This window comes from Macaca fascicularis, chromosome 6, assembly GCF_037993035.2.
Source record: "Macaca fascicularis isolate 582-1 chromosome 6, T2T-MFA8v1.1".
Taxonomy (NCBI): Eukaryota; Metazoa; Chordata; class Mammalia; order Primates; family Cercopithecidae; genus Macaca; species Macaca fascicularis.
Genome location: NC_088380.1, coordinates 14,590,097 through 14,615,618, shown reverse-complemented (window position 1 = coordinate 14,615,618; position 25,522 = coordinate 14,590,097). Strand labels below are relative to the sequence as shown.

Sequence of the window (25,522 nt, the reverse complement as noted above, 5' to 3'; positions counted from 1 at the left end):
TCCTGGATGAGGTTATAAATGGGCTGGTCTTCATTTAATGAGCAGTTGGAAAACTCAGAAATACACTCATGAGTAAGACAGATTGATCCCTGCCCTCTGAATTTGTGGTGATATTGGTGCAGGTTGGGAGTCATCAAAAGCACAGCCCCTGAGCTTCCCCTCGAACTCTGATCTGCCACCAAGTGCTCTGTTTCTGGGGTGATCAAATCATTCTTTCTCTGGCTAGAAACATCTTCTTTTGATGTCTCCCTGAGCCTATTCTTAAGCTTTTCAGAGACAAAACTTCCTTTGCAGAAATTGCTGCATGCTTTAAAAAAGTGGATTTGCTCTCTCTGATCACATTCTTGTAATCAGGAGTTTTCTGCCTTTCAAATCAATGCATCTCATTTTAGTTCCAAACTCCTTAGTGTGGGTGTGAGTGCTAACCATCCGTGTTTATGGATATGTCTTGCTTATTTTCATGGATTTTTATTTATGATAAAAGTCAAGCTATCCCAAGTTGGGAAATCTCTCTATGATGGTGGTTAATTAATGTGCTTCTGATGGGGCGATGTTAGAGGCCCTGGGCTGGAGTGATTCTTCCTTGCTTTTAGAAGATGTTTCTTGAGTCAACTAACAATTCCTATTATCAGGATTTTATTTTATATTAAATGCCATTTGATTCACTTTTCTCATTAAAGTTTTCTATAGGAAGATAACATGATTTTGAGGTTACCATTTTCATGATATCTTAGCACAAGAGAAAAGCAAAGAGGACCTACCTGCAGGGTTAAAGGAGAATTTTTATGTTTGCTGGTAAACCTAACTCTACTTTTTACTTTCTCTTTTTAATGAAAACTAACACAGCTGTGATAACAGCAAAGTTAGCTCCCAAAATGATCCCTCAGGGAAACTGGAGCCCTCGACTTTCCTTTCCACAGTGTCAGGTTTCTGCAGGGTGGTGTGTGTCTGTTGATGGGACAGAGCAAGTGCAGGAGGATACAGGCTGGGGAGTTTCTCTCCATTATTAACAGCTCCTTGATGTCTTCAAAACCAGGGACCAGATCTTGGCATGAGTAATGACTTGTGAAATGAAATATATTTTCCTTTTCAATAAATACCTTATAAACTCAATCACAATAAAAAAAGAGAGAATATGGGCCAGGCATTGTGGCTCACGCCTGTAATTGCAGCACCCTGGGAGGCTGACGCGGGAGGATTGCTCGAGCCCAGGAGTTTGAGACCAGCCTGGGCAACATAGGGAGACCCCATCTCTACAAAAAATAAGTAAGAAATTAGCTGAGTATGGTGGTACATGCCTGTGGTTCCAGCTATTTGGGGAGCTGAGATGGGAGGATTCCTGGAGCCCCGGAGGTTGAGGCTGCAGTGAGCTATGATTGCATCACTGCACTTCAGCCTGGGTGACAGAGCAAGACCCTGCTTCAAAAAAAAAAAGAAAAAAAAAAGAGTATATGAATATTGTTACTTTATATTCAGGAAAATAATCATGCTTTGACGCCCTATGTGTGAAGTGGAACAATATCAATTAAAAGGTAGCAAAAAGGTAAAGACCATAAAGCAAGAAGTATCACATTAATAAGGGTTCTCTTCCTATCTCTCTGATTAATTGTGGTTGTATATTTGTTTGGACTTTGAATTTCTGAAAGTACAAGCAATTAAGGCATGGGATTATTCCCAAGCTGTTGATTGTCCTTTAGATGATAACTACAAGCAAGCTTCTAATAAAGAAGTTTTTTTTTTTTTTTTTCTTGGTTCTGTATGCTATAATGCTGAAATTTTGGTTCTAAACAAGTAACAACTGCAGTCACCAAGCTAGGCGATACTATCTGAAGAGACTCAACATGAAACATAACTGTGCTATGCAGCGGAACCAAAAGCAGGATGCCAGAAAGACTTACTATAGTAATCTTGGTGATTTGCACCTAAAACTGAATTTGTATGTCTTCATTCACAACCCATGAACTTTGTGTGTCTAGGCTTGGGAGAAAAATTTCAGAAAGCACTACAGCTTTATATACAAAGAATATGGCTGGGCGTGTTGGCTCATGCCTGTAATCCCAGCACTTTGGGAGGCTGAGGTGGGTGGATCACCTGAGGTCAGGAGTTCGAGACCAACCTGACCAACATGGAGAAACCCCGTCTCTACTGAAAATACCAAATTAGCCAGGTGTGGTGGCGCTCCCTGTAATCCCAGCTACTTGGGAGGCTGAGGCAGGAGAATTGCTTGAACCCAGGAGGCAGAGGTTGCAGTGAGCCAAGATCACACCATTGCACTCCAGTCAACAAGAGCAAACTCCGTCTCAAAACAAAACAAAACCAAAACAAAACAAAAACCAAAAAAGTATCATGGTTTGGGGAGCATAATTTGTTCAAAATATGGGCATCTGGAAAGGAAAAAAACTCTTATGGAGAAAACACTATTATCAGAGGCATAACAGTACTGCAGTGTTTAAGTGATAGGCCTCATCTCAGATGATCACGTGGTCTCATAAGTTTTCTAATGTTTTGTGTACCATGTTATAAGATAGTACACGTAGAAATCATGTTAAGATAACGTTGCAGTTACTTTCAGCATGCAGTATACTTGGGATCTGAGATCCTTCACTGAGTTTGTGCATTTTTCTTGAAGCCAGAAGGTATCTGCAAGATCACGGGGCCACCTGTCTCGTATCATTTAGGGGAAAGTGGGGCCAGGGTGGCTGGCTGGTTGTTAATCAGAGACCACACAACCAACCAGTATGTGCAGGATTCAGGATCAGAAGCGTAACGTCCTGAGGCCAGGACAGCATTATTTCTACAGGTATGTGGAAGTGTTACCAGGGAAGACAGAGATGCTCCTGAGATAGTGTTTCCTTTAATGTATCCCTCCGTTAGTGCCAAACATTCCTAATTCTTACACTTTCTACATGAAAGGCACTATGCAAAATGACATCTGGGGAATGCGTTTAGCGCCAAGCCTCTCTCTTCCTCCAAACGGCAGAACTTAGATGCTCTTAGTGTTTACTCTAAATGCATCAGCTTTCTGTGTCCTCCTCTGGAGTTTTCTCTCTTGCCCATCCTGTCTTTTGAATTTTGACCGATGAGGCTCCCAGGAAACTTGCACATCTTTTAGAGATTATCCTGTGTAATTTCAATCCATAAAAATGGTGGCAAAATCAACAAACCGTATCACTCCATTTAAAGCTCTTAGAATCACTATCTTCTTTTGTGAGTACAGCACAAATGATTATGGCATCAATATTCTATTATTGGTTCCTTTACTTCCTTTTTATTAAGAGTTTTTTCTTTTTATTGTGAGTTTTTAAATTATGATAGTATAAAGAAAAAGATACTGGATGTTTTTGGTCTGGCATATAATCACACTGGCCGTCATGTTTTTAGGATGGAAAGACCAAAAGGAAAAGTAAAGAATTAGAACTTTATTTACATTTCCTTAGTCATCTCATCTCCAAAATGTACTTTTTCTAGATTGCTCTACTTCTGCTTAAGTTACGATGATTCTTTACCCAAGCTGGGAAACATGGAATCCTCTCTGACAACGGTGTCCTTTTCTCTGTTACCGGTTCTCAAGTTCCATCATTATTTGTGTGTGTGTGTGTGTGTTTTTCTTTCTGGTTTGTTCTACCTGTTCTTTCTCTTTCCTACTTCAACCAGGATTTCTCTAGAGGAGTAGCTTAGGGACAGCAAAATATTGGACAGGGACAAGGAGACTTGCCCCTTTTATTTAGCTTGTGAGTGTTGCGGGAAGTCAGGGACCCCGAACAGAGGGACTGGCTGAAGCCGTGGCAGAAGAACATAAATTGTGACGATTTCATGCACATTTATTAGTTCCTCAAATTAATACTTTCATAATTTCTTACGCCTGTCTTTACTGCAGTCTCTGAACATAAATTGTGAATATTTCATGGACACTTATCACTTCCCCAATCAATACCCTTGTGATTTCCTATGCCTGTCTTTACTTTAATCTCTTAATCCTGTCATCTTCTTTGTAAGCTGAGGAGGATATATGTCACCTCAGGACCCTGTGATGATTGCGTTAACTGCACAGATTGTTTGTAGAGCATGTGTGTTTGAACAATATGAAATCTGGGCATCTTGCAAAAAGAACAGGATAACAGGGATGTTCAGGGAACAAGGGAGGTAACCTTGAACTGGTCACTGGTGAGCTGGACGGAACAGAGCCATATTTCTCTTCTTTCAAAAGCAAATAGGAGAAATATTGCTGACTTCTTTTTCTCAGCAAGGAACAACCCTGAGAAAGAGAATGCGCCCTGAGGGTGGGTCTATGAACGGCCCCCTTGGAGGCGTCTGTCTTTTATGGTCGAAGCCAAAGGGATGAAATAAGCCCCGGTCTCCTGTAGCGCTCCCAGGCTTATTAGGATGAGGAAATTCCCCCCTAATAAATTTTGGTCAGACAGGTTGTCTGCTCTCAAACCCTGTCTCCTGATAAGATGTTATCAATGACAATGTGTGCCGGAAACTTCATTAGCAATTTTAATTTTGCCCCATCCTGTGGTCCTGTGATTTCACCCTGCCTCCACTTGCTTTGTGACATTTTATTACCTTGTGAAGTATGTGATCTCTGTGACCCACACCCTATTTGTGCCCTCCCTCCCCTTTTGAAAATTGCTAATAAAAACTTGCTGGTTTTACGGCTTGGGGAGCATCGTGGAATCTGCCGATGTGTGATGTCTCCCCTGGACATCCAGCTTTAAATTTCTCTCTCGTGCTCTTTTCCTTTATTTCTCAAACCAGCTGAGACACCTGGGAAATAAAAAAGAACCCACGATAAATATCGGGGGTGGGGTTTTTCCCCAATATGCGAGTTTATTCATTTTTAGGTGGTTTGGCTGACCACTGTTTCCACCTCCCTTTATTGAATTCTCTATTTCTTCATGCCTGGGGGACTGCCTTCAGTCTCTCTCCACTTCAGTCCTACCTGCATGCAGCTGTAATACCAGCGTAAGCTTCCTGGACAAGACTTTCATTAATTCAGTGACTCCTTAATTGCCTGCAAGGGCCACTACCTTAGATTGACACCCACCATTCAGCTTCAACATACCTTTCAGAGATTAATCAATCATTTTTACTTAAAATTGCAGCACAATACAGGCTCTGTTGAATTCCAGTCTCCAAGATAATTTTTCACATATGTTACACTCTAGTTTTTCTGTCTACTAATTTGAATCTTACTCTTCTGTAGGGCTTGCTTTAAATTCTCCCTTCTCCAAAAAGTTTCCTTTGATTATTAGAACTCACAGAACTGGGCCGGGTGCAGTGGCTCACACCTGTAATTCCAGCACTTTGGAAGGCCAAGGCAGGTGGATCACCTGAGGTCAGGAGTTCAAGACCAGCCTGGCCAACATGGTGAAACCCCGTCTGCAGTCCAGCCTGGGTGACTCCATCTCAAAAAAAAAAAAAAAAAAAAATTAAAAAAAAAAAAAGAACTCACAAAACTGTATTCATCTGACCTAATCCATCATCAGATGAAACACATTACTGTGTCATTCACCACTAAGAAGGAAAAACACCTGTCCATTAAATTAGGATTCATTGCTTTCTTAGAATTTCAATTTTATTTTAATTGAAGAAGCTCTTTTAAACATAGATATTAAAAAAATCACATATTACCCCCGTGCATCCATACAAAGATAAGTGCAATGAATTAGTTAAGAAACTTCTAAAACTTTTTCACATGTAGGGTCTGACTCTTCTGGGATTTTCTTCCAATCTACTAACATCCTTCCTGCAAGTTGCAGTGCTGGTGTTTTCTTGATCTTCCCAGAAGGTGTCAGCGAAGATTTTTAGAAAACAACCAGGACACACATTTCTTCCTCACATGGGCTTTCCGTAGTTTGTTGGCTGTAACTTCCTGGTATTGTTGTGACCTTGTGGTGCCACTTGGGTGACAGCTGGGTGTGCACAAGCTCTGATAAGGACACTCATGTCATGATTTTTGTCTGGCTAGCAGTTATAAGAGGACATTGAATATAAGATGCAATATCATGTTGCATTTGGTATGACCACATTTCAATATGGTAAAGCACAGAGACCAATGTGCAACGCCTAATGGGTGAAATATGGTACTCTCTCATCCCACTGAACTCATTTCCCATTTTTATATGCTGTAGTTTGTATCATTGTTTACAAGGCTATTAAACTGATGAATGTGTTTGATCCTGTTGGGCCTCAGTAAGACATTCTTAGAGATGGAAATCCATGAAAAACGTGTAGCTAGTAACGGATAAAACTTGGATCCACTCTTTTGTGGGACATACTCAGAAATTGAGAGCAAAATTTTCAACCAGCTCTCGACTGAAATGTGTGGGTTAAGATTGAGGAATTTGTCCCGTCCATTGATATTGCCATTACTTGTAGTCATAACTCTTTTATTTTATTTTATTTTATTTTTGAGACAGAGTCTTGCTCTGTCGCCCAGGCTGGAGTGCAGTGGCTGGATCTCAGCTCACTGCAAGCTCCGCCTCCCGGGTTTACGCCATTCTCCTGCCTCAGCCTCCTGAGTAGCTGGGACTACAGGCGCCCGCCACCTCGCCCGGCTAGTTTTTTTAATTTTTTTTTTTAGTAGAGACGGGGTTTCACCGGGTTAGCCAGGATGGTCTTGATCTCCTGACCTCGTGATCCGCCCATCTTGGCCTCCCAAAGTGCTGGGATTACAGGCTTGAGCCACCGCGCCAGGCTGTAGTCATAACTCTTTTGCAGATGAAAAATGTGGTTATATATTTCATTTAATAGGTACCTATGAGGATCTAGGAGTTTTAAATATATTTAAATCATTACTAGTCTGTTAGGTAAGTGATTTTATTTCTAACGTCTAATTTAGGAGACACAATCTCTGGTGTCACATAGCTGGGATTTAAGTTCGGTCTGTCTGACCCTAGAGTTGCACTTTTCTATTAAGCCTATGGCACAGGATGTACATATGAGGCTTCAAGATGCAGAGTAAAAGACTCCATAATTTAGAGATGAGTTTAGAAAATTTTACACTTTGGAATGTAAGCATAAAGGTAACAATTCAGAACATATGTCCAAATAAAACTTATGCTTTATTTTCTTTTAAAATGACACTTACCAAAATTTGTAGCATTTAACTTGTAATTATACATTTATTTATATATTTGCTTAATATCTACCCCCAGTAAAGGCAAGAATGACCATTTTTTATTGATTATGAGGTGTACATTTATAAAGTACATAAAGATGTACTTTAACATCTGTGAAATCAGAATGAACCTTAAAATGGATACGTTTAATAGGCAGCATTATTTTTTCATTCTGAGTGTTGCATGGGATAATTATGCATTCTACAATTAATATTTTTAAATGTCTGAGTAAACGTCTGTTTTTATTAGCTGTTCTGTTCATAGTGTATAGCGCAGTGTCTGGCTCCTTAAAAGGCACTCACAAGCTTTTGTTCAATGAATGAAAGTGGAACTTCAAACTTTGCCCACAGGTACTTGGAATTCTGGATGAAGCCTTCTGCCTACATGAGGTCCATTGTCTACTCTTGTTTTCCTGTTGTGTCTGACAGGATTTGTGTATGACTAATATTTTCAGCCTGGAAGGATGCACTATCCACACAGACGGGGCTGCAGACCTCCCTCGCGTGAGTCCTATATATAGAGCTCTGCCAGCTGAAGCTGTTGCCTGGTGGGAACTATTTGCAGGCAAACCTTCCTGACTTTCCTGCTGAACAATGTTTGATCATTTCCCTCCAAATACCAGAAATTGACTTTCGTTCTGCCAGGGACTGGGTGGGGGTAGGTGGCCTGTTGTAAATTCAGCCTTGGCTTTGCTTTGTGTTGTTCAACAACTTCCAGTGAGCCTGAGACTCTCAAGAAGACCCTTAACACACCATCTACCTTGTCCGAGGGGTTGAAATTCAGCCACGCAGACTGGAAGGCTTCGCAGTTTGCTGTGAAGCCTCAAGAGAGTCATGGTTATGCCTGCCAAACACAAAATGCATGCCATCAGCCTTCTGTGGAAATCTTCCCAGGAAGTAACTCTCCCCAAGCGATGCGTTGTAAATGGGTTGCTGCTGCAATGAGGATGGTGCCTGAAATACCATTAGGAAAGCACCAATTTAAATGTAACTAATGAAAGATAATCAGTGATGTAATGACTTGTAACATGTTTGTCCTGAGGTCATGTGTTGACAGAGGAATCTTGGGATGGCTAGGAGATGCCATGTGAAGAGGATCCGATCCTACTGCTATTTTCTGCTGTCTTCCGCGCCACACAGAGGAGGGACTCTGAGTCTAGATACCATCTTCAATGCTCTTTATTAGAAATGGACAACAGCTACTTACCAACAACCAGAGATTGACTTCAAGAAATATCCTGCAGGGCCTGGCCTGGTGGCCCATCCCTATAATCCCAGCACTTTGGGAGGCCGAGTTGGGCAATTGCTTGAGGCCAGGAGTTTGAGACCAGCCTGGGCAACATGGCCAAACCTGTCTCTACAAAAAATATAAAAACTAGCCAGGTGTTGTGACACTTGCCTGTAGTCCCACTTACTAGGAAGGCTGAGGTAGGAGGATCAACTGAGCCTGGGAGGTTGAGGTTGTGGTGAGCAGTGGTCATGCCACTGCACTCCAGCCTGTGTGACAGAGTGAGACCTGCAGGTCTCAAAAAAAAAAAAAAAAAAAAAAAGAAAAGATCCTGCAAACAAACTTGAACTTCCTGTGTTCTAGTTATTTACTTACCAAATTATATTGAGGTCTAAATGTTGTCTGTTAACCTGACATATGGAGGCCGCGCCCTAGCCTTGGATATCGACCAGGCGAATCTCCATGTTCTGATACCATGTCAGCACCCTGGCTTCTGAGTCAGGCTCCACAGAGGTTGACTAGCAGGATGTCACCAGGATGAGTTCCCGATTTCCTGATTATTCTTAGATGACGTTTTAGGATCTGAGTTGCTGGACCGTGAATTCCAAGGACTAAATTCTAGATTCAGCAAGACCAACCTTAAATGTTCTGCCTTTTATTCATCTCGATGGGAGAAACCATCCATGAGAGATCTCTCAAAGCGTTTGGCAGTGTTTTCCCATTACGTCTTCACAGTTAGGATGATCAAGATGTTGAGCCACATAGGATAAATTATCTTGGCTGAAGTGTATGTGCAACTGTGTGAGCACAAGTAATTTATGGACATGGTTTGCTATTTGCATATGAAATAGACTTCTTATTCTTTATGGGGGAGAAAATGGCTCCTTTGGGTCACAATTAGCCTATCTGGCAATTAGTCACAATTAGTCACAATGCTGGCCGTGCATCGTGCTTGCAAAGTTGTTTAGACAAAGTAAGACTGAGTTTGTTGAGGTGGACAATATATTCAGAGCTGTGGCTTCTCGGATTTCTAATTTGATGTGGTTTAAAGTTTCTCATTGTTCAAAGAAACTCTTTAGATATCTCTGTTGACCCAATACTTATTGTTGGCCAGTGTACAGAATTAATTGAATAACAGAAGGAGCTGTGTTGCTACCGAGCTGTTAAAATGCTTTGATTGGTTGATAAACATGATTAAGAGGCACGGTTCAACTGTATAGTGCATAAACAGTATTACCCTAACAACACCAGGCTTCGAGAGAGAGGAGAGGCCCCAGGGCAGAGACTCTGGGAGAAAAACTTGAGTGGTATAAGTGGAGTTTTAATTTTTATTCTGTGAATGCAGTGAATAATACATGCAAATTAGAAACGTGAAAGGAAAACGCTGGTCCTCCAGAAGACTTTCCATTTGGAAGCCTGTTGGGTGTTGAGCAGGTCTCCCGGGAGTTAGAAGACTGTTCCAGAACAACGGACTCCAGCCTGTCCCTGCACTGCTACAATGTTTAGGATTGGCAGGAGACAGCTCTGGAAGCAGAGTGTCACCCGAGTTTTAACGGTAAGGTGCTGTTGTCTGTACCTTTGCACGTGTGTTTTGGATTATCCTCTGTCACACCTGGGTGGAAAAAAAAACAACTTAAAAATGTTCATAGTCATACACTGATGAATTTGTGAGAAACACGTTTTTTAACTAATGTTCACATGACGCATCGGCTACATGTTGATTTTTTAAATTAAAAAAAAAGATTTGCATTCGTAGGCTTTTCTGCATATTGCCACTTAAACTATGCACATAGAAATTCATGCTGCATCCTTTGGGAAGATGCTTTCCTGGGGTAAAAAACATTCATGGTGGTTTGGGCTCTTGCATTCTTTCAAACCGGTACATTTTAGTTGGTGATTAGAAATAGTTAAGACAGATTCTAGGCAGCAAGGTTTAGGCTTTGAAATCACTCCCCTGTTCTATATGCCAGCAAATGAGGTCACAGACGGTGAGATGCAAGGCTGTGCCTTTGGAAGTCACATTGAAGAATGAGCTTCCCTAGCATAGGGCTCAGCTCAGCAGCTTTTTATTATGCAAATGCATAGAGAGGGATTTGGAAACCTCTTCCACTGCCAATTAATGTCAGAAGAAAATGGAGGTTTCTCTGGGACTCAGTTTTCAACCATTAACCCATGCTTCCTACTGGGCTTGATCACTGTATCTTTTTGTGTATCCCCAGAAGCTCACACGATGCCCCCAGCCTGTTGTTTTTAGAGCAGGCATGCTACCTCTGATTTTTCTAAGTACGCCACCACCTGCCACCCCTCACTTGCCCAAGCCCCAAGATTCTGAGGCATCCTTCCCAAGGTGAACGTCTTCCAGCCAAGCCCCTGAACTTGCTTGCTGGAGTTAGAAGACCATTCTGGAAGAGCTGACTCCAGCCAGTCCATGCGCTGCTTATTCTTTAAGACCAAGTGCTAGTGTTGCCTCCTCTGAGAAGCGTCCCCTGACACTTTGAGGAGGAGGCGAGAGTTTCCTTCCTGTACCCTGTCAGCACTTTCCTTCGATGTCTTATGGAGTCCTTGTTACATCTCTGTAGTGAAATGACGTTTGCCCACATGTCTCTTTCTTTTGCCGAATTGTGAGTTCTCTTCATTTTAAAATAATCTTCCTTTAACACAGAGCTTGGTCCGTAGTATGTGCTTGGTCCTTAATAGATGCCTGTGGAATAAGTTGAATGAATTAAACATTTCACATGTCTGAACATTTTTCCTGTACTTCAGTACCAAGTCTGAAACACCACAATTGATGATAAAATCTCAGGCATAATTGATGAATTAGATTCTTCCTTGACATGAACTATGCTTTGAGAGTAAGTCAAGTATTTTGGAGGTTTCAATCATATATTTAGGATGCTAGTTTGGTTCACTCCACTGAAGTCTGAGATTAACAGAATTATCTTAATAGTATTGCAGTACATTATGTAAATAATTACACAGTTTCTACTTAGTGCACTGTGTTAAAGAAAAAAATTATTCGGTGACACTTGTTAAAGCGTGGTAAGTAAGACTTTATTCAGGACCATCGAGTTAAGTATAAGGACCTGTATGGGGAGTTAGGGGAGAGATTGGGCTCAGCTGTGAATATGGCATGGCCAAGTGAGAATTTGTAGCCAAGAAGTAGGGCAGGGGTCAGTGGTTAGAAAAGTGCTAAGAGGAAACATAATGGGGAGGGGGATTCTGGCGAAACTGAAGACCTACCAGGATTCTTGCTGAAGAAAGGCCAGGAGGATGAGACAGCACGTGGGGGATGTTGGAGGATGAGGAACCCAATCAGCTATCGAAGGTGATCAGATATTGAGTATCCTCTACCGGGGGTTCTTGTTAACTGACTTAGCAGAGTTCTTTGCCAAAACTAGATTTTACAAGGACGTGTACAGATGGGCCTAGGAGAAGATTCAGAAGCCTGACTAAAGTTTGGCCAAGCAAAGAAACTTTGTCAACTGATAAGATAACTTATTATATTATAACTTCATGATCTAAAATGACCAATGGGAAACATTCCAGAGCTACCTAAGTATGTATGTACTTAACTACAAGTCCGTATATGTTTAACTAAGTTCCAGACTAAGGTCTGGAACTATTATTGCAATGACGCTATGTTATAATTAGGTTACTGTAATGTAATAATTGGCTTTATCCATAAATATCATGCCAATAACAACCAAATGTACCATAAACAAAATCAAGCCATATATCTTTTCTCTTGTACAATAAACACACATTATTTTAAATTTAAAAACTTGAAATTATTCTGTATATATTCATTCACTCATTTGCAAAAATTATGGTCCAGATCTGATGTCTGTCTTTTTTTTCTGCTTTTCTCAGAGATAAAGAACGCTTAGTACCAAGTTACAGGTGTACAATGGACAGGAATTCCAGACTTGTGAATTCTGTTTTTCCTTACTTCCTTAAAATGAAACTGAAGTTTATAATTTTATTGGTTGACTTTGTTGACTTCCAGAAAAAAGAATAACTTGAAAGATAGATGATAGTCCTCTAGACTGTTAAATTTACCTAATTGCAAAGCTGGTTTCAAAATGGAGAAAAGTCTTCTCCCCACTGCAGTGAAATGTGTGTTGTTCCTGTTTTGTGCTGTATGTATTTGTGTTAGGGAATGCTGTTGCTCATGAACTTTCAGATTGCTGCAAGTTTTCTCTGAACAGTGACTCTCTTGTGGGTAGAAGCTGTGGGGGAAGAGAGCACACCTCCCTCCCCTGCTGAGAAGCTCTGCGGGAGGGCAGCCATTGTTTCCAGTGGGGTGCTTAGTAGAAGCCAAGACAGAAAGAACCTTTGCTCTCAGATTATCTTTTGAAATCTGTAAAGGTGTCCGTTTTCTCATTCTCTGGCAAATTAACCAAACCATTTTCAGCATCCTGTTAATCAGGCCCAGGCCTGTTGGGCCAAGTCAACAGATTTCACATAGAGCAGATCAAAACCATTTCCTTAGAGCACTGGCAGGTGAATGGATCTAGGGTTTAGCTGGGAAGAGAGAGGTACTCTCTGTTTTTAAATGTTTTTTTTTTTTTTTTTCATTTTTGGAGACAGAGTCTCACTCTGTCACCCTGGCTGGACTGCAGTGGTGGCATCATAGGTCACTGCAGCCTAGAACCCCTGGGCTCAACCAATCCTTCCACCTCAGCCTCCTCAGTAGCTAGGACTATAGGCATGCATCGCCACATCTGGCTCATTTTTTAATTGTAATTTTTGTAGAGATGGAGTCTCCCTATGCTGTGCAGACTGGTCTCAAACTCCTGGCCTCAATCTATCCTCCCGCCTCAGCCTCCCAAAGTGCTGGGATAACAGACGTGAGTCATTGTGCCAGTCCTGGTGAGCACTCTCTAGCCTGAACTAGTTAAGGCCCAAAGATGCCCCATCATTATCGTGCCATAGCTAGACCCTGGGGGAATGTAACTGTATGGCAAAACCTATCCATTCCACGAGTATCTCTTGAATGCCTACTTTGTACTAAGTGCTGTGCTCTGTGATGTGGCAGGGAAAAACCCATCTAGACCCCATGGAATTTAGAGCTGAACTTGTTCTTTCTATCATTCAATGTTTGCCCAAGTCTAGTAAGGAGAAAAGAAGAAGTTAGAGTTAGAAGATCCCAAAATTTATGTCCTTGGACTTTCTCTATTAAGTTTCTACCTTAAGTGAGAACTTGGTCATAGTAATCCATCATGATCAATTTATAAAATGACTTCCTTGAGAACAGTGATGTCAGGCTGGGCTGTACATTATAATCACCAGGGGAGCTTTTGAGAAATACCAGTGCCTGGGCCCTGCACCTGACCAGATAAATCAGAATTTCTCAGGGGTGGGGGGCCCAGGCATCAGTATTTTACAGCTCTCCAATGACTCGAATGAGTGGCCAGCTTTAAGCACAGTAGTTTGTTGTGTGAATAAGGGAAGTTTGGGAATTCCACTCCTGTGCCATATATAATGTGAATGGTGACATATTATATACACTCCTGTGCCATATATAATGTGAATGGTGACATATTATATATATGTTTTTAGCATATGGGTAAGGGCCATTTGAGTTATATGCTCCCTGCTGCCAGAGCGACCTCTTGAAATTCTTCATGAGAGGCATTCCTGATTTTGGAGTGAAATCACTGTGGGGTTAGGGAAAGAGGATACATGGCCATGTGAAGGTCCACCAAATCTCAGTTCAGGTCCAGAAGTTTGGTGCGCAGAAAACAGACTCTAAGTTAGAATTTGGGTGATGGAATGTCAGGGAGAGGTGAGGCTGTGCAGACGGGGATATGCCTACAGCAGATTTGGGGTTGGTCTGGGTGAAAAATTCACACATCACAAATGCTGAAGAGAGAGTTCTTTATTTGCCTGGAAGGAATGATAGGTAAGGGAGTGAGTGAATGGGGAGAGTTAGAGGCCTTGGAAACTCCAGCAAAAATAGACAGGGTGCCAAAGTTTATCCCTGAACAGAAGAAAATGGATGGTACCACACGCTTAAGTGCTATCTCTTAGCAATAGAGGGAGAGTGTGGCTCTTGTTAAATAAAGGAGGGCTTCACTAAAGCACCTGCTGTGAGTGGGATTAGCCAGCGTGGTGTCTCTTTCCTTTCCTGAAACCACTTGACTGAAGTGCTCTTAATTCGGGAAGGAGGTGCCGTGCTTCCTCCGCGGCTGTGGCCCTTCACCGGGAAACATGAAACGAAAGGGGAGTCAGAAAAGGTGAAACTTGAAAAGTACAGTTAGGAGTGGAGAGTCTCTAAATTGTGGTTCTCCCAGCCAATTAAAGAGCAGGTTAGGCTGGGCTGCGAAGCATCACAGAGCAGCCTCTTCTCTCTGAGAGAGGCTGGGAAAGGAGACAGGGCCCTGTGGGTTGAAACAGAAAAGCTGGAAGACAAAGAGGGAGGCTTCTCTCTGTGGGAAGACAGGGAAATAGGGTTGATTGTAGAGGGCTCTAAGGGTGAATGAGTTACAGAACTGCTTCCCTCAGTTTCTCTAATTCAACAAAATAAAATGGGAGGCAGGTAAAGCAAGGTTAGCTGTATTTGCTGTGAAATTGAGGGGGAGCTACTACCCTACCCAGGGTAGAATTCTTTGTGGTCATTTACGTTCCAGGCACAACAGCATGGATCCTATTGGCTTAATTTTGATTCTGCAATCGTGGACTCACATTGATCTAGAATAATTTGTTCCAGCCCTTAATTACTTGAGAGTGATTTGTAAAATAATTTTAAAATTATTTAGAGATATTAATTGAGGATCTTCAGTGTGCCAGGGCCTGTTGTTGACACTGCTGCTATTGACAAAATCAAAATGGAAAGCATCGCTTCCCTGTAAAGCCCGTGCTCTTGTAGGAATGATGAGATTCTCTTGTTATTTACTTTGTTTTACTGCTCAGGAGATAAGAAGGATCAGGTTATGTATGTGGCAGATAGGAGAAGTAAACCATTTGGGTGTCTTTTAAAAAATAAAAGAAATACATATTTTACCAATAACCAGGTATTTCAGCCATGCATGCACTTTGAATAATTTTCTTTTTCTGCTCATGAATTTGTCCTGATTCATCCACAGTTGGGGAAGGTGAAATAAAGTGAAGTTAACTGGCCTAAGATGATCAAATTCATGTCCTTGGTTTCGTTAGCACTGTGTTCTCATCAAGTGATCAATTATCTGTAGACTTGAGATTGACATTGACAGCCAAAGGGAAACCAGTCATGGATGTATTTACTTTAGTTATTTAAGATAAGGAACTTTAACGATATAGTAGTTCTGTCTTATCCACAGAAAATATATTCCAAAACCTTCAGTGAATGCTGGAAACCATCGATGTGTATATATATGTGCATTTATATCTGTAAATTTTTAAATATATACATATATATACACCTATGATAAACTTTAACTTATAAATTAGGCACAGTAAAAGATTAACAACAACAATAATAAAATAGAACAATTATAACTATATACTGTAGTAAAAATTGTGTGAATGTGGTCTTTCTCTCTCAAAATATCTTCTTCTACTGTATCTACCCTTCGTGGGTTGATGTGAGGTGATATGAAGCCTGCATAATGAGATGAAGTGAGGTGAATGCTGTAGGCATTGTGATATAGTGTTTGGCTGCTACTGACCATCTGATGGTATAGCAGGAGGACCATGTGCTTTGGGTGATCCTGGATCATTGAGCTATGATGATGTCAATGATTGGATGCTAGGAGAAGATGATGTTGATGATTAATGGTTAGGTAATGTCTACAGCGTGGAGATGCTGGATGAAGGGATGATTCATATCCCAGGTGGTATGGATTTGGACGACATGAGATTTTACCACATTACTCCAAAGGGCACACAATTTAAAACTTATGAATTGTTTATTTCTGGAATTATCCATTTAATATTTTTGGAACAAGGTTGACCACAGGTAATGGAAACCATAGAAAGGGAAACCTTGGATGGGGATGGGCGAACAGCTATAATTCATAGAGTACATTATTTACAATTATCTCAGAAGGGGATTTTAACCCATATGATCCTGTATTATATTTGGTATGTTACTCTATGTATATACATATATAAAGAACAAAATACTTAAATCAAACAAATAGAAATATATTCACTTCAATATGTGCAACTGGACTTCCTTAAGTCAGATCTCTTTCTCTTTCTCAGATTCAGACGTGCAACAAAGCTAATCATGTCACCTAGAAAAACTTTTTTCTTTTAACAACAAAATATTCTTTGACTGCAGGACCCATTCCTTTCCCTACCAACTTCTCTGTGCAAAGGTACTGTACGAGGACCTGGTATATGCAGTATGGTGTAGATAATAGTGATGCTGTCAGATGGAAGCAGCAGTGAGTAGGGAGAATCTGGAGCCTCACCTACTGACTACCCAAGTGAGGAACTAACCTCCGAGGCACTTTCAGGAGTAGAAGATGGGGTGAGGATGTTATCATTTTCAGAGAGACACAGAAGTGCAGTGAGAACTGAATACATGCATCCCAGCTGGAAGCACCTAGGTACCAGTCCACACTGGCACCAAAATATCACTGATATAACTCAGGAAATGGGTGTAGTTAACTGGTCTCCATCCACAGCTCCTCTTATAACCGTTGTATGGGGTCTCCTGCTAGAGCACACTAGATAACTGTTAAGTGCATATTTTTAAAAAAGTGCTTATGGAATATCAGTTTGAAGTTATGCAAAATTTTTAGTTGCCCTTGAGCACCCTATGTCTTGGTCTGGTCCTGCAGACAGCAAGGGCTTGATTTCCAGCCCTGCCACTTTCTTAGTTGTGTGCTTTTGGGAAAGCAGTTAATGGTTCGCAGTCTTGATTTCCTGGTGTGGAGATAATAATGTCTGCTTCATAGGGATTTTGTGACAATTAAAACAAAACATAGTGAGCAAATGATGACTAACAGAACCAAACTGGCAATGCCACCAGGGCAAACAGTGCAAAATATATGCTTCAGGAGGGTCTGGGAAAAGATGTCCTTGCTTAGGCACAAAGGAACTCTCAGACCCAATAGCCCCATCCTCCATCCACTTCTGCTGGCTGCCAGTGGGGTCAGTGGAGTAGATCTGTGTCAGGAACAAATCTGCCAACAAGGCAGAGCTTCATAAGGGTGGAAGAAGCTTAAACATTTGTACACTTAAAAGCAATCGTTATGAAAATGTTTTGTTTCACTTAAATTTTGATGTCCAGGATGAAATCCTTGGTCATGCATTTTAATTCGAGTGCTGTTTGATTTAGTGTGATCACCAAACTGCATGCAATTTAACCCTCACAAACATCTTTCAAGTTGGGACTTTTATCTCCTTTTACTTTTATCTTCATTTCTATAAATGAGGATAGCTGAGGATTATAAGCCTGGAGACAAAATGGAAGACTGATGATGTATGTAGTTTATACACAACTTATGTATATAAACATGCAGACTTGGGCTTTGGTTCTACAGAGTTAAAGGCAAAGGTTAGTATATTTTAAACATTGGATGGATGGATTAGTTTTGAGACAGTCATAGAGCTTTTTGGGGTATTCATTAGGATTTGTATTTTAAAATGTTGAGTCTGTAGATTGTATAAACGTTTGAAGTCATGAGAAGTAGCCCACATATTGGAGAAGGAATGAACCTTGGCTGTCACCTAGTCCAACACTTTCATTTTGTAGTTGAGGAAATTGTGGCCTGGAGAGGTTAAATGAAAGATGTGAGGTCTTGCAATTAGTATCAGAGCTGGGACTAGAACCTACCACCTCATTCTGACAGCAGTGCTCCTTCGTCTAAGAGGGATTGGCCACCTGGGAAGCAGAGCTCCTTTCCTGTGAGATAGTACACTAGCCACTCTCCCATTTCAAGGCAGTAGTAACAGCTCATCACAAATTGCCGCAATGTTTTAATACTGCTCTAGATTTCCTTGGATATTGAATAGGTTTCTGGCCATGCTCCCAACCCCTATCCATTGGTGCTTGTTCATGCAATGCAAAAAAATTTTAATAGGACTCCAGAAAAGTCTTGACATAGTTTACCTCCTGCCTTCTTAATCCCTCTCTGCCTTCACTTTCCAAGTGTCCTAGGTGTTTCAAAGGCCAGCAGGACAAGCCAACCCCTGGAGACCTAGTCACCTGACTGCTTGTTGCTGTGGTTCCCTAGCAGCCAGAAAGCTGCAGGGTTAGGTTTGTGGATTGACAGTGCACTGTTCTAATTACTAAATATTTGTTTGACATTATTGACTTTTTTATGGCAGTTAAAAAACAATCTCAGTATTATCAGGATACCTTAGTGTAATGCAATGAAAGTTGAGATTGACAAACATTGTGGCCTTTCATCTAGATGACATTAGAATTGACTTCATATTACTTGTCTTTAGGCAATAGAACAATCAGTTTAAATAAGAACATATATTCAAGTCTTAACATGCTTTTAAATATATTAAATAGCTTCTGAAAACATTTACTTAAAAATATGTCAATAATTAGCTTTGTATAAATAAAGCTGCTTTGGAAATTTCTTTCTCCTGTGATATTTAAACAAAATAGAATAATTAGTGTTCTATTTTAGGGAGTGATTTCTCTTTTTTTCCATTAGAATATTTTTTCCTCTCGAATCGGAAACAATTGGGTTATGGAGTAATGTGTTGCCATGGGAGAATCTTATTTAAATCTCTGTGTTCTTTGGAAGCCCTCAGTTCCTTGCCATGGAAGAATCTTTTTAAAATCTCTGTGCTCTTTGGAAGCCCTCTGTTCCTTTACATCTTGAATCTTCTGGCTCTCTACTTCTTTTATTTTTATTTTTGGCTACCAAGCATTTGCCAGCTCTTTGTGTTGTTGCTGAATTCCTGGCTCCCCGGTTGACCTCTGAGTTCTCAAGCTGCTAAAGATATTTAGCACAAACTTAGAGCGATCACTTAGAGAAAAGTCTTTTATTTCTCCCTGCCAGGAAGGTAGAAAACAGTTCAAAACAACAGGACATCTTCCTGGCTTTAGTGACATTTGAGAAAAGTTTTAAATTTACTTTTATTTGATGTTTATGGAGTGTATATTTTATGTCAGGACCTATGTTAGTTCCTTTTTAAAGAAATGGTGAGAAAACAGGTAGATTATCTGTTTTTTAAACCTGAATCCTGCCTCCTCTTGCCACCTCCCCAGCAAAGTTGTCTCTCAGATAGGTAGTCCTTCAAGTTCAGAGAAATGTATGTCAATTTTATAGGTCTAGCAGTAACCTTTCAATTGCTCTGAAATCTCCAACTTTTTCATCTCTACTTTTCCATAATTCTTTTGTACCTTAAAAAATTCTTCCTTGACTCTAAATTTTCCTCTCTATTACTACCACACCCTATTCCTTTATAGTCAAGTTTCTGGGAAGAGTAGTTTATATTCAGCATTTTAATATTTCTTTTTCCAATCATGCTTTTCTCAAGTCTATATTTATTTCTGTCCAACCAATGAAATTATTCTAACAAAATTACTCTGTTATTTATTTTTGCATTACAAGCCATACCAAAACTTAAGGGCCTAAAGCAGAAACAATCATCTGTTATCTCTCTTAATTCTGTGAGTGACTGGGCTCTGCTGGGTGGTTCTTCTGCAGGTGCCATTGGCTGGCTTGCTGTCATCTGTAGGGGAAACTTAGGTTGGAACATCCAAGACAGCTTACTTAGATGGCTGAAAGTTGGTGCTGGAGTCAGCTAGAAGGTCAGAAGGTGCCATTGACCAGAACGTTTTGTTCTCCTCTGTGTGGTCTCCCTACGTGACTGAGTTCTGAGGAAACATTCTAAGTGCAAAGGCAGAAGGTGAAGATCTCTTAAGAACTAGCCTAGGAAATTCCATCTCATTTACCCTCAGATTTTTTTTGGTGAAAACTGGCCAGAGGGCTAGCCAAATTCAAGGGGAGGGGGAATACATCTATTTCTTGACAGATTAGTGGCACAGTCACACTGCAAAAGAGCTATAAGAAGCCACAACCATCCTGTAAAAATAATGCTTAAAGATATCCTAATTAACCCAACCAATCCTGTATAGCATTGTTGCTATTGGTCACTCTCCATGATTTATTGATGCTGCGGTTTCTTGGTTTCCTTCCTATCTCTTTGCACATTCATCCTTAGTTTTTTTTTTTTTTTCTTTTTTTGGAGGTGGAGTCTCGTTCTGTCACCCAGGCTGGGGTGCAGTGGCACGATCTCGGCTCACTGCAGCCTCTGCTTCCTGGGTTCAAGCGATTCTCCTCCCTCATCCTCCAGAGGAGCTGGGATTACAGGCATGTGCCACCTTGCCTGGCTAATTTTTGTATTTTAATAGAGACAGGGTTTCACCATGTTGGCCAGGCTGGTCTTGAACTCCTGAGCTCAGGTGATCTGCCCACCTTGGCCTCCCAAAGTGCTGGGATTACAGGCATGAGCCACTGCCCCCAGCCTCATCCTTAGCTTTCTTGATTTGCACTTCTTTTTCTCCTTGCTCCTGGGATACTGGTGGTCCCCAATTTTCTTCACTTTTTTGTGTTTTCATTTCCATATGTTTGTTAGAAAATCATGTCTGCACTCATGGTTTAAACTTTGATTTATTCATTCATTTGACAAATGTTTATTGAATGCACACACCATCTGCTGGTTGAAAGAGCTGTTGATGTACTTTTGCAGGTTCTGTACTGCACAACTGCAACAGGTACCACATTGTTTTCACACTGATTGACATTGTAGCTTTTATATTGACGGTCTTCTCTATGTCTATGTCTATATGTGCCTGTGTCTATATCTATATATATGTCTGTATCATATCAGTGGTTCTCAACAGGGGAGGTTATTTTGTCCCACAGGTGCCATTTGGCAATGTCTAGAGACATTTTTTATTCTCACGAGTCGGTGGTGGGGGCTACTGGGACCTAGAAGTTGGAGACCAAAGGCACTGCTAAAACCTCACATCGCACAGGACTGCCCCTCACAACAACAATGGTCTATCTCATAAAGTCATTGTGCTGAATTGAGAACCTGCATGTTATCTGTATCTGCAATGCCATTTCCCCTTGAACATTTCCAGTGGCCTGTCTGCCTCGTCCACCTGTGTATTGACTCACCTCAAAATCTTACACATCCAAAAGCCGAACTTATGATTGTGTTGCTTCAACCTGTTCCTCTTGATGAACCCAGTGTCTGGGAATGCCACCATTACCCACCTGACTGCCTCTGGGCGTGCATTGCATCAGCCCACTTTCCACACTACTGTTAGAATGATGGATTTTTCAATGCTGCATAGGCAGCTAAACACCTGTCTCTTCTGATTTGAAAATCATCAGTGATTCTCCATGGATTTCACATAACAGTTAAACTTTGTAATGTGGTCCAGAAAATATTTGTGATCTGACTTTTTTTTCATTTCCTGTTATGTTTTCCTAGTCCTTTTTAGTTCACCCATCCTGGCTGCCTTGTGGTTTTCAGAATGTGCTTTCGTGTGCCTCTCGGCCTTTGTGTATGCAGAAAGGCAACTGTCCTAGAAGTATGACCAACCCTCCTTCAATGCTAGGCTTGAGCCACCTCCTCCTGAAAGCTTTCCTGTCATCCCCACCCCCACCCCTTATCAACTCCAGGCTAGAGTGGGAGATCCTTCTTTTTACTCCTTCTCTGAAGACCCATAAATGCCCCTGCATTTGGAGACCCATAAATCTGATACCCCTGTGGCAACCGCCATGCCATCTGTCATATTTAAATTTTCAGCTCACATCCTGCCAGCCAGGCCATGAGCTTTTTTGAAGTTACCAGGTAGTGTTGTTCTCTTCAGTGCTGGCACGTATTAGGGGTTTAATAAATGTTTGTTGATTAAAAGAAGGGATCCAGAGGGTCCACTTTTCCTCTTCCCAGTGGGAGCTACTGGTTGGCATTAAAGGTAATGTATTATTCTAAGAAGGAATTGGAAGCCAAGTGTCTACCATTGTCAAAATAATTAAATAAATTATGGTACATTCATACTGAATATTTTTGCAGCTATTACAGAGGATGGAATAGTCTGTATTAAACTAGAAAGAAGTTGGTGATGTATTGTTAAGGGAGAAATGCATGAAAACATTTTATAGTATGATGTAAATATAGGTGTGGGCATATGTTTGAATATGATTGTATGAGCATAGAGCATAAGGAAAGACATCCTTCAAACTGCCAACATCGGTTACATTAAGCATGCCTTATTCTCATAATTAACAATTAATAGTTAAAGAGCAAGCAATGGCATTCAGAAGTTAATTTGAAGACCAAATATATAGCTGTAGGTAAATAATAAAGATAGGAGATACTGTAGAAAAATATTACTTTAATGGCTTAGGAAAATGTTTATAAAAATGGAGATCTCTATTTTTTTGGTATTCTGTTGAATGCTTATATATGCATAGAAATAAGTGTGTAAAGATTTAGAACAAAATGTTAACAGTAATAATTTCTGGATGGCAGAAGATTTTTCTCTCTTTTGGCTTCCTGTATTATGCAATTTCAAAACAATGAGCATGCTTTATTTTCATAAGAGAAATAAATTATTTCTAAAAATAGAAGATAGTACATAAAAATTGGTACCATTAAGCTGTCTGTTATCTGGATACCTAAGACTTGAAAAACAACAATTGTATGAAATTATTACAAAATGAATCCACTTGAGAACAGCAGTTTCCATGTAACATTTTTATTCTTTTCTTTTAGCAAAGACTGAAGGAAGAGAAGGAAGCCAAGCGGGCTCTTTTGGATGGGAGGCACAACTACTTATTTGCAATTGTGGCTTCCTGTTTGGACCTGAACAAAACCGAAGTGGAGGATGCCGTTCTTGAAGGGGATCAGGTGGGATGCATTTGACTTCTCACTGACTTGATTATAGAGGGCACAGATGGTCTGTTGACGTGGTCCTGTGGCAGGATCCCATGCTGTGCCCAGAGGGAGGTGCCTGTCTTAACGTGGACAGGGCTCCATTCTGACTGTGCTGGTGCTTGCAGAATGAGCTTAAGACTCTCCAGCTCTCCATGTTCAATAGGGGCACTTCTAATTGTCATTTGAGTTCCGTGATTCTGACGGCATTGTCTGCATCTCTCTATGTCCAGTGAAGCTGGGCTCTCGTGCCATTTTGGAAGCTAAAGTCGGAGAACAGAATCTCCTCTCAAGTTGCCAATTCATCTTTTGTGCATTTCTTCTGTTCTAGGCACTGGATTTGTGCCATGATTTTCTGGCTTTTACTTTGGTTTGGCAGCTGAACCTGCTTTCTTTTGTTCCTAACCTTGGTTCCCATCTTCTGCTACAATTTTTCTTTAAAACCGGGCGTATGATTTGCTTTGTGTTTGACCTTGGTTGGGGAAGGCCAAAATATGGGAAGATATAATTTCCTGGGCAGTGAAAAAAGCATATAAGCAGCCGTATGATGATTCCTGAAGATTTTTTTGAAGAAACTAATTAGACATTAGGAAAAAAAAAAGAAATAAGGCAAGCCCTTTTTGTTGACAGGGTGCCACACTGTTGGGAATTCTTTTCAGTGGTAGGCTTGTCAATGTTAACAACTAACTTTGGGCAAGGATGGAGGAAGAAGGCAGGGAGGTACTGGTTTGAGCATCTGCTAATTTCTGTGGTGTAAATACTCCCACAATGGCTGGTTCCAAACTACTATCATCATGTTACGAAATGCTGAGGTGGAAAGAGTTCTGATCCATTGGATATCCTGGGCCAGTACGAGCCATCTGTGGCACACCACTGGCTTCATTCCTTCTTGCTGGGCTGCTCTGGTGGGGTTAGTAGGAGTTGGGGAACAATTAAGAATGGATAACACGAAAATGGGTAAGCTACAGTATGGATCAAGCAGGAGCTGAGGAAATGTGCTTCTCCTCTTTCTCCTCATAGCTGACACTTATTGAATGTTTACCATGTGTCGGTCCCTGTTCTCAATCCCTTTCATCTATGACTTCATTTCCATCTTCATAATACCAGAAGGTAGATAATATTATTCCCAGAATATGGAGGCATAAAAGCAGAGAGGGCTACTTGGGGAGATTGTTCCAGAGGTGAAATGCTTAACTCCACCCTGCTTCCCAATTTAGACATCTGGATTTGGGAATATGCAAGGGGAAGAAGCAAGCAAAAGTTCAGCTCTGTAGGGATCCCAGGATAAACTGCTATGTTAAGCTCACAACCCAGGAATCTCAGAACCTGGAGGTTTAAAGAAAGCATGTGGCTCAGGCTGTCAAGCACAGACGAGAGGGATAGGAGCTTCAATACTGGCTGTGATGGAAGCATGCCCTTCACCACATTCTTGGCTTGGAATTGAATCTTGGAGAGTCCTTCCTCCTCTTCCCTGTGGCATCTTCAATCATGGTGGAAATTGAAGGGGACTTATTTTTCACACTTGATTGTTCAGGCTGGATTTTATCCTTTAAAAACATTATTTTAAGACGTAGTAAATACACATAACAAAATTCACCATATTATCCATTTTAAGTGTACAGTTCATTAGTGTTAAGTACATTCACATTACTGTGCAACAGATCTTCAGAATGCCTTTTATCACAAAAACAAACTCTGTACCCATTAAACTACCACTCCACATTCCTCCTTCTCTCCAGCCCCTGGCAATCCCCTCATTCTACTTTTTGTCTCTAGGAATTGGACTATTCCATAGATACCTCATGCAAGTGGAGGCATGCAGTATTGGTCTTTTTGTGATTATCTTATTTCACTTAGCATAAGATTTGCAAGGTTCGTCCACGTTGTAATGTGTTCCAGGATTTCTCTCCTTGTTAAGGCTGGATTATATTCCCTTGTATATTTATACCATATTTTGTTTATCCCTTTATCTGTCACTTTCACCTTTTGTGGAAGGTATTGTGAATAATGCTACTATGAACATGGGTATACAAATATCTCTTTGAGACCTCGCTTTCAATTCTTTGGGATATATACCCAGAAGTGGAGTTCCTGGACCGTGTGGCAATTCTATTTTTAGTTTTTCTAAGGCGCCTTCATACTGTTTTCTACAATGGCTGCACGATTTACATTCCTACCAATAGTGCTCAAGCGTTCCAGTTTCTCCATGTCCTCACCAGCACTTGCTATTTTCTGTTTTTTGGTGGTAACCATCCTAATGCCTAATGGGTGTGTAGATTTTATCTTTTTATTTTCATATGAGTTCCAAACTGTGCCACTGA

The 25,522-nt window shown here is 40.8% G+C and overlaps 1 protein-coding gene across 1 annotated transcript in view; it reads left to right on the top strand.

Annotated features, from left to right (window-relative positions):
- Positions 1–25,522, top strand: part of DNAH5 (dynein axonemal heavy chain 5) — a 321,438-nt gene that overhangs the window by 57,001 nt on the left and 238,915 nt on the right. Inside the window, exon 2 of the mRNA XM_045393550.3 lies at positions 23,043–23,177. Coding sequence (XP_045249485.2) covers positions 23,043–23,177 — 135 coding nt within the window. The remainder of the gene's footprint in view (positions 1–23,042; positions 23,178–25,522) is intronic.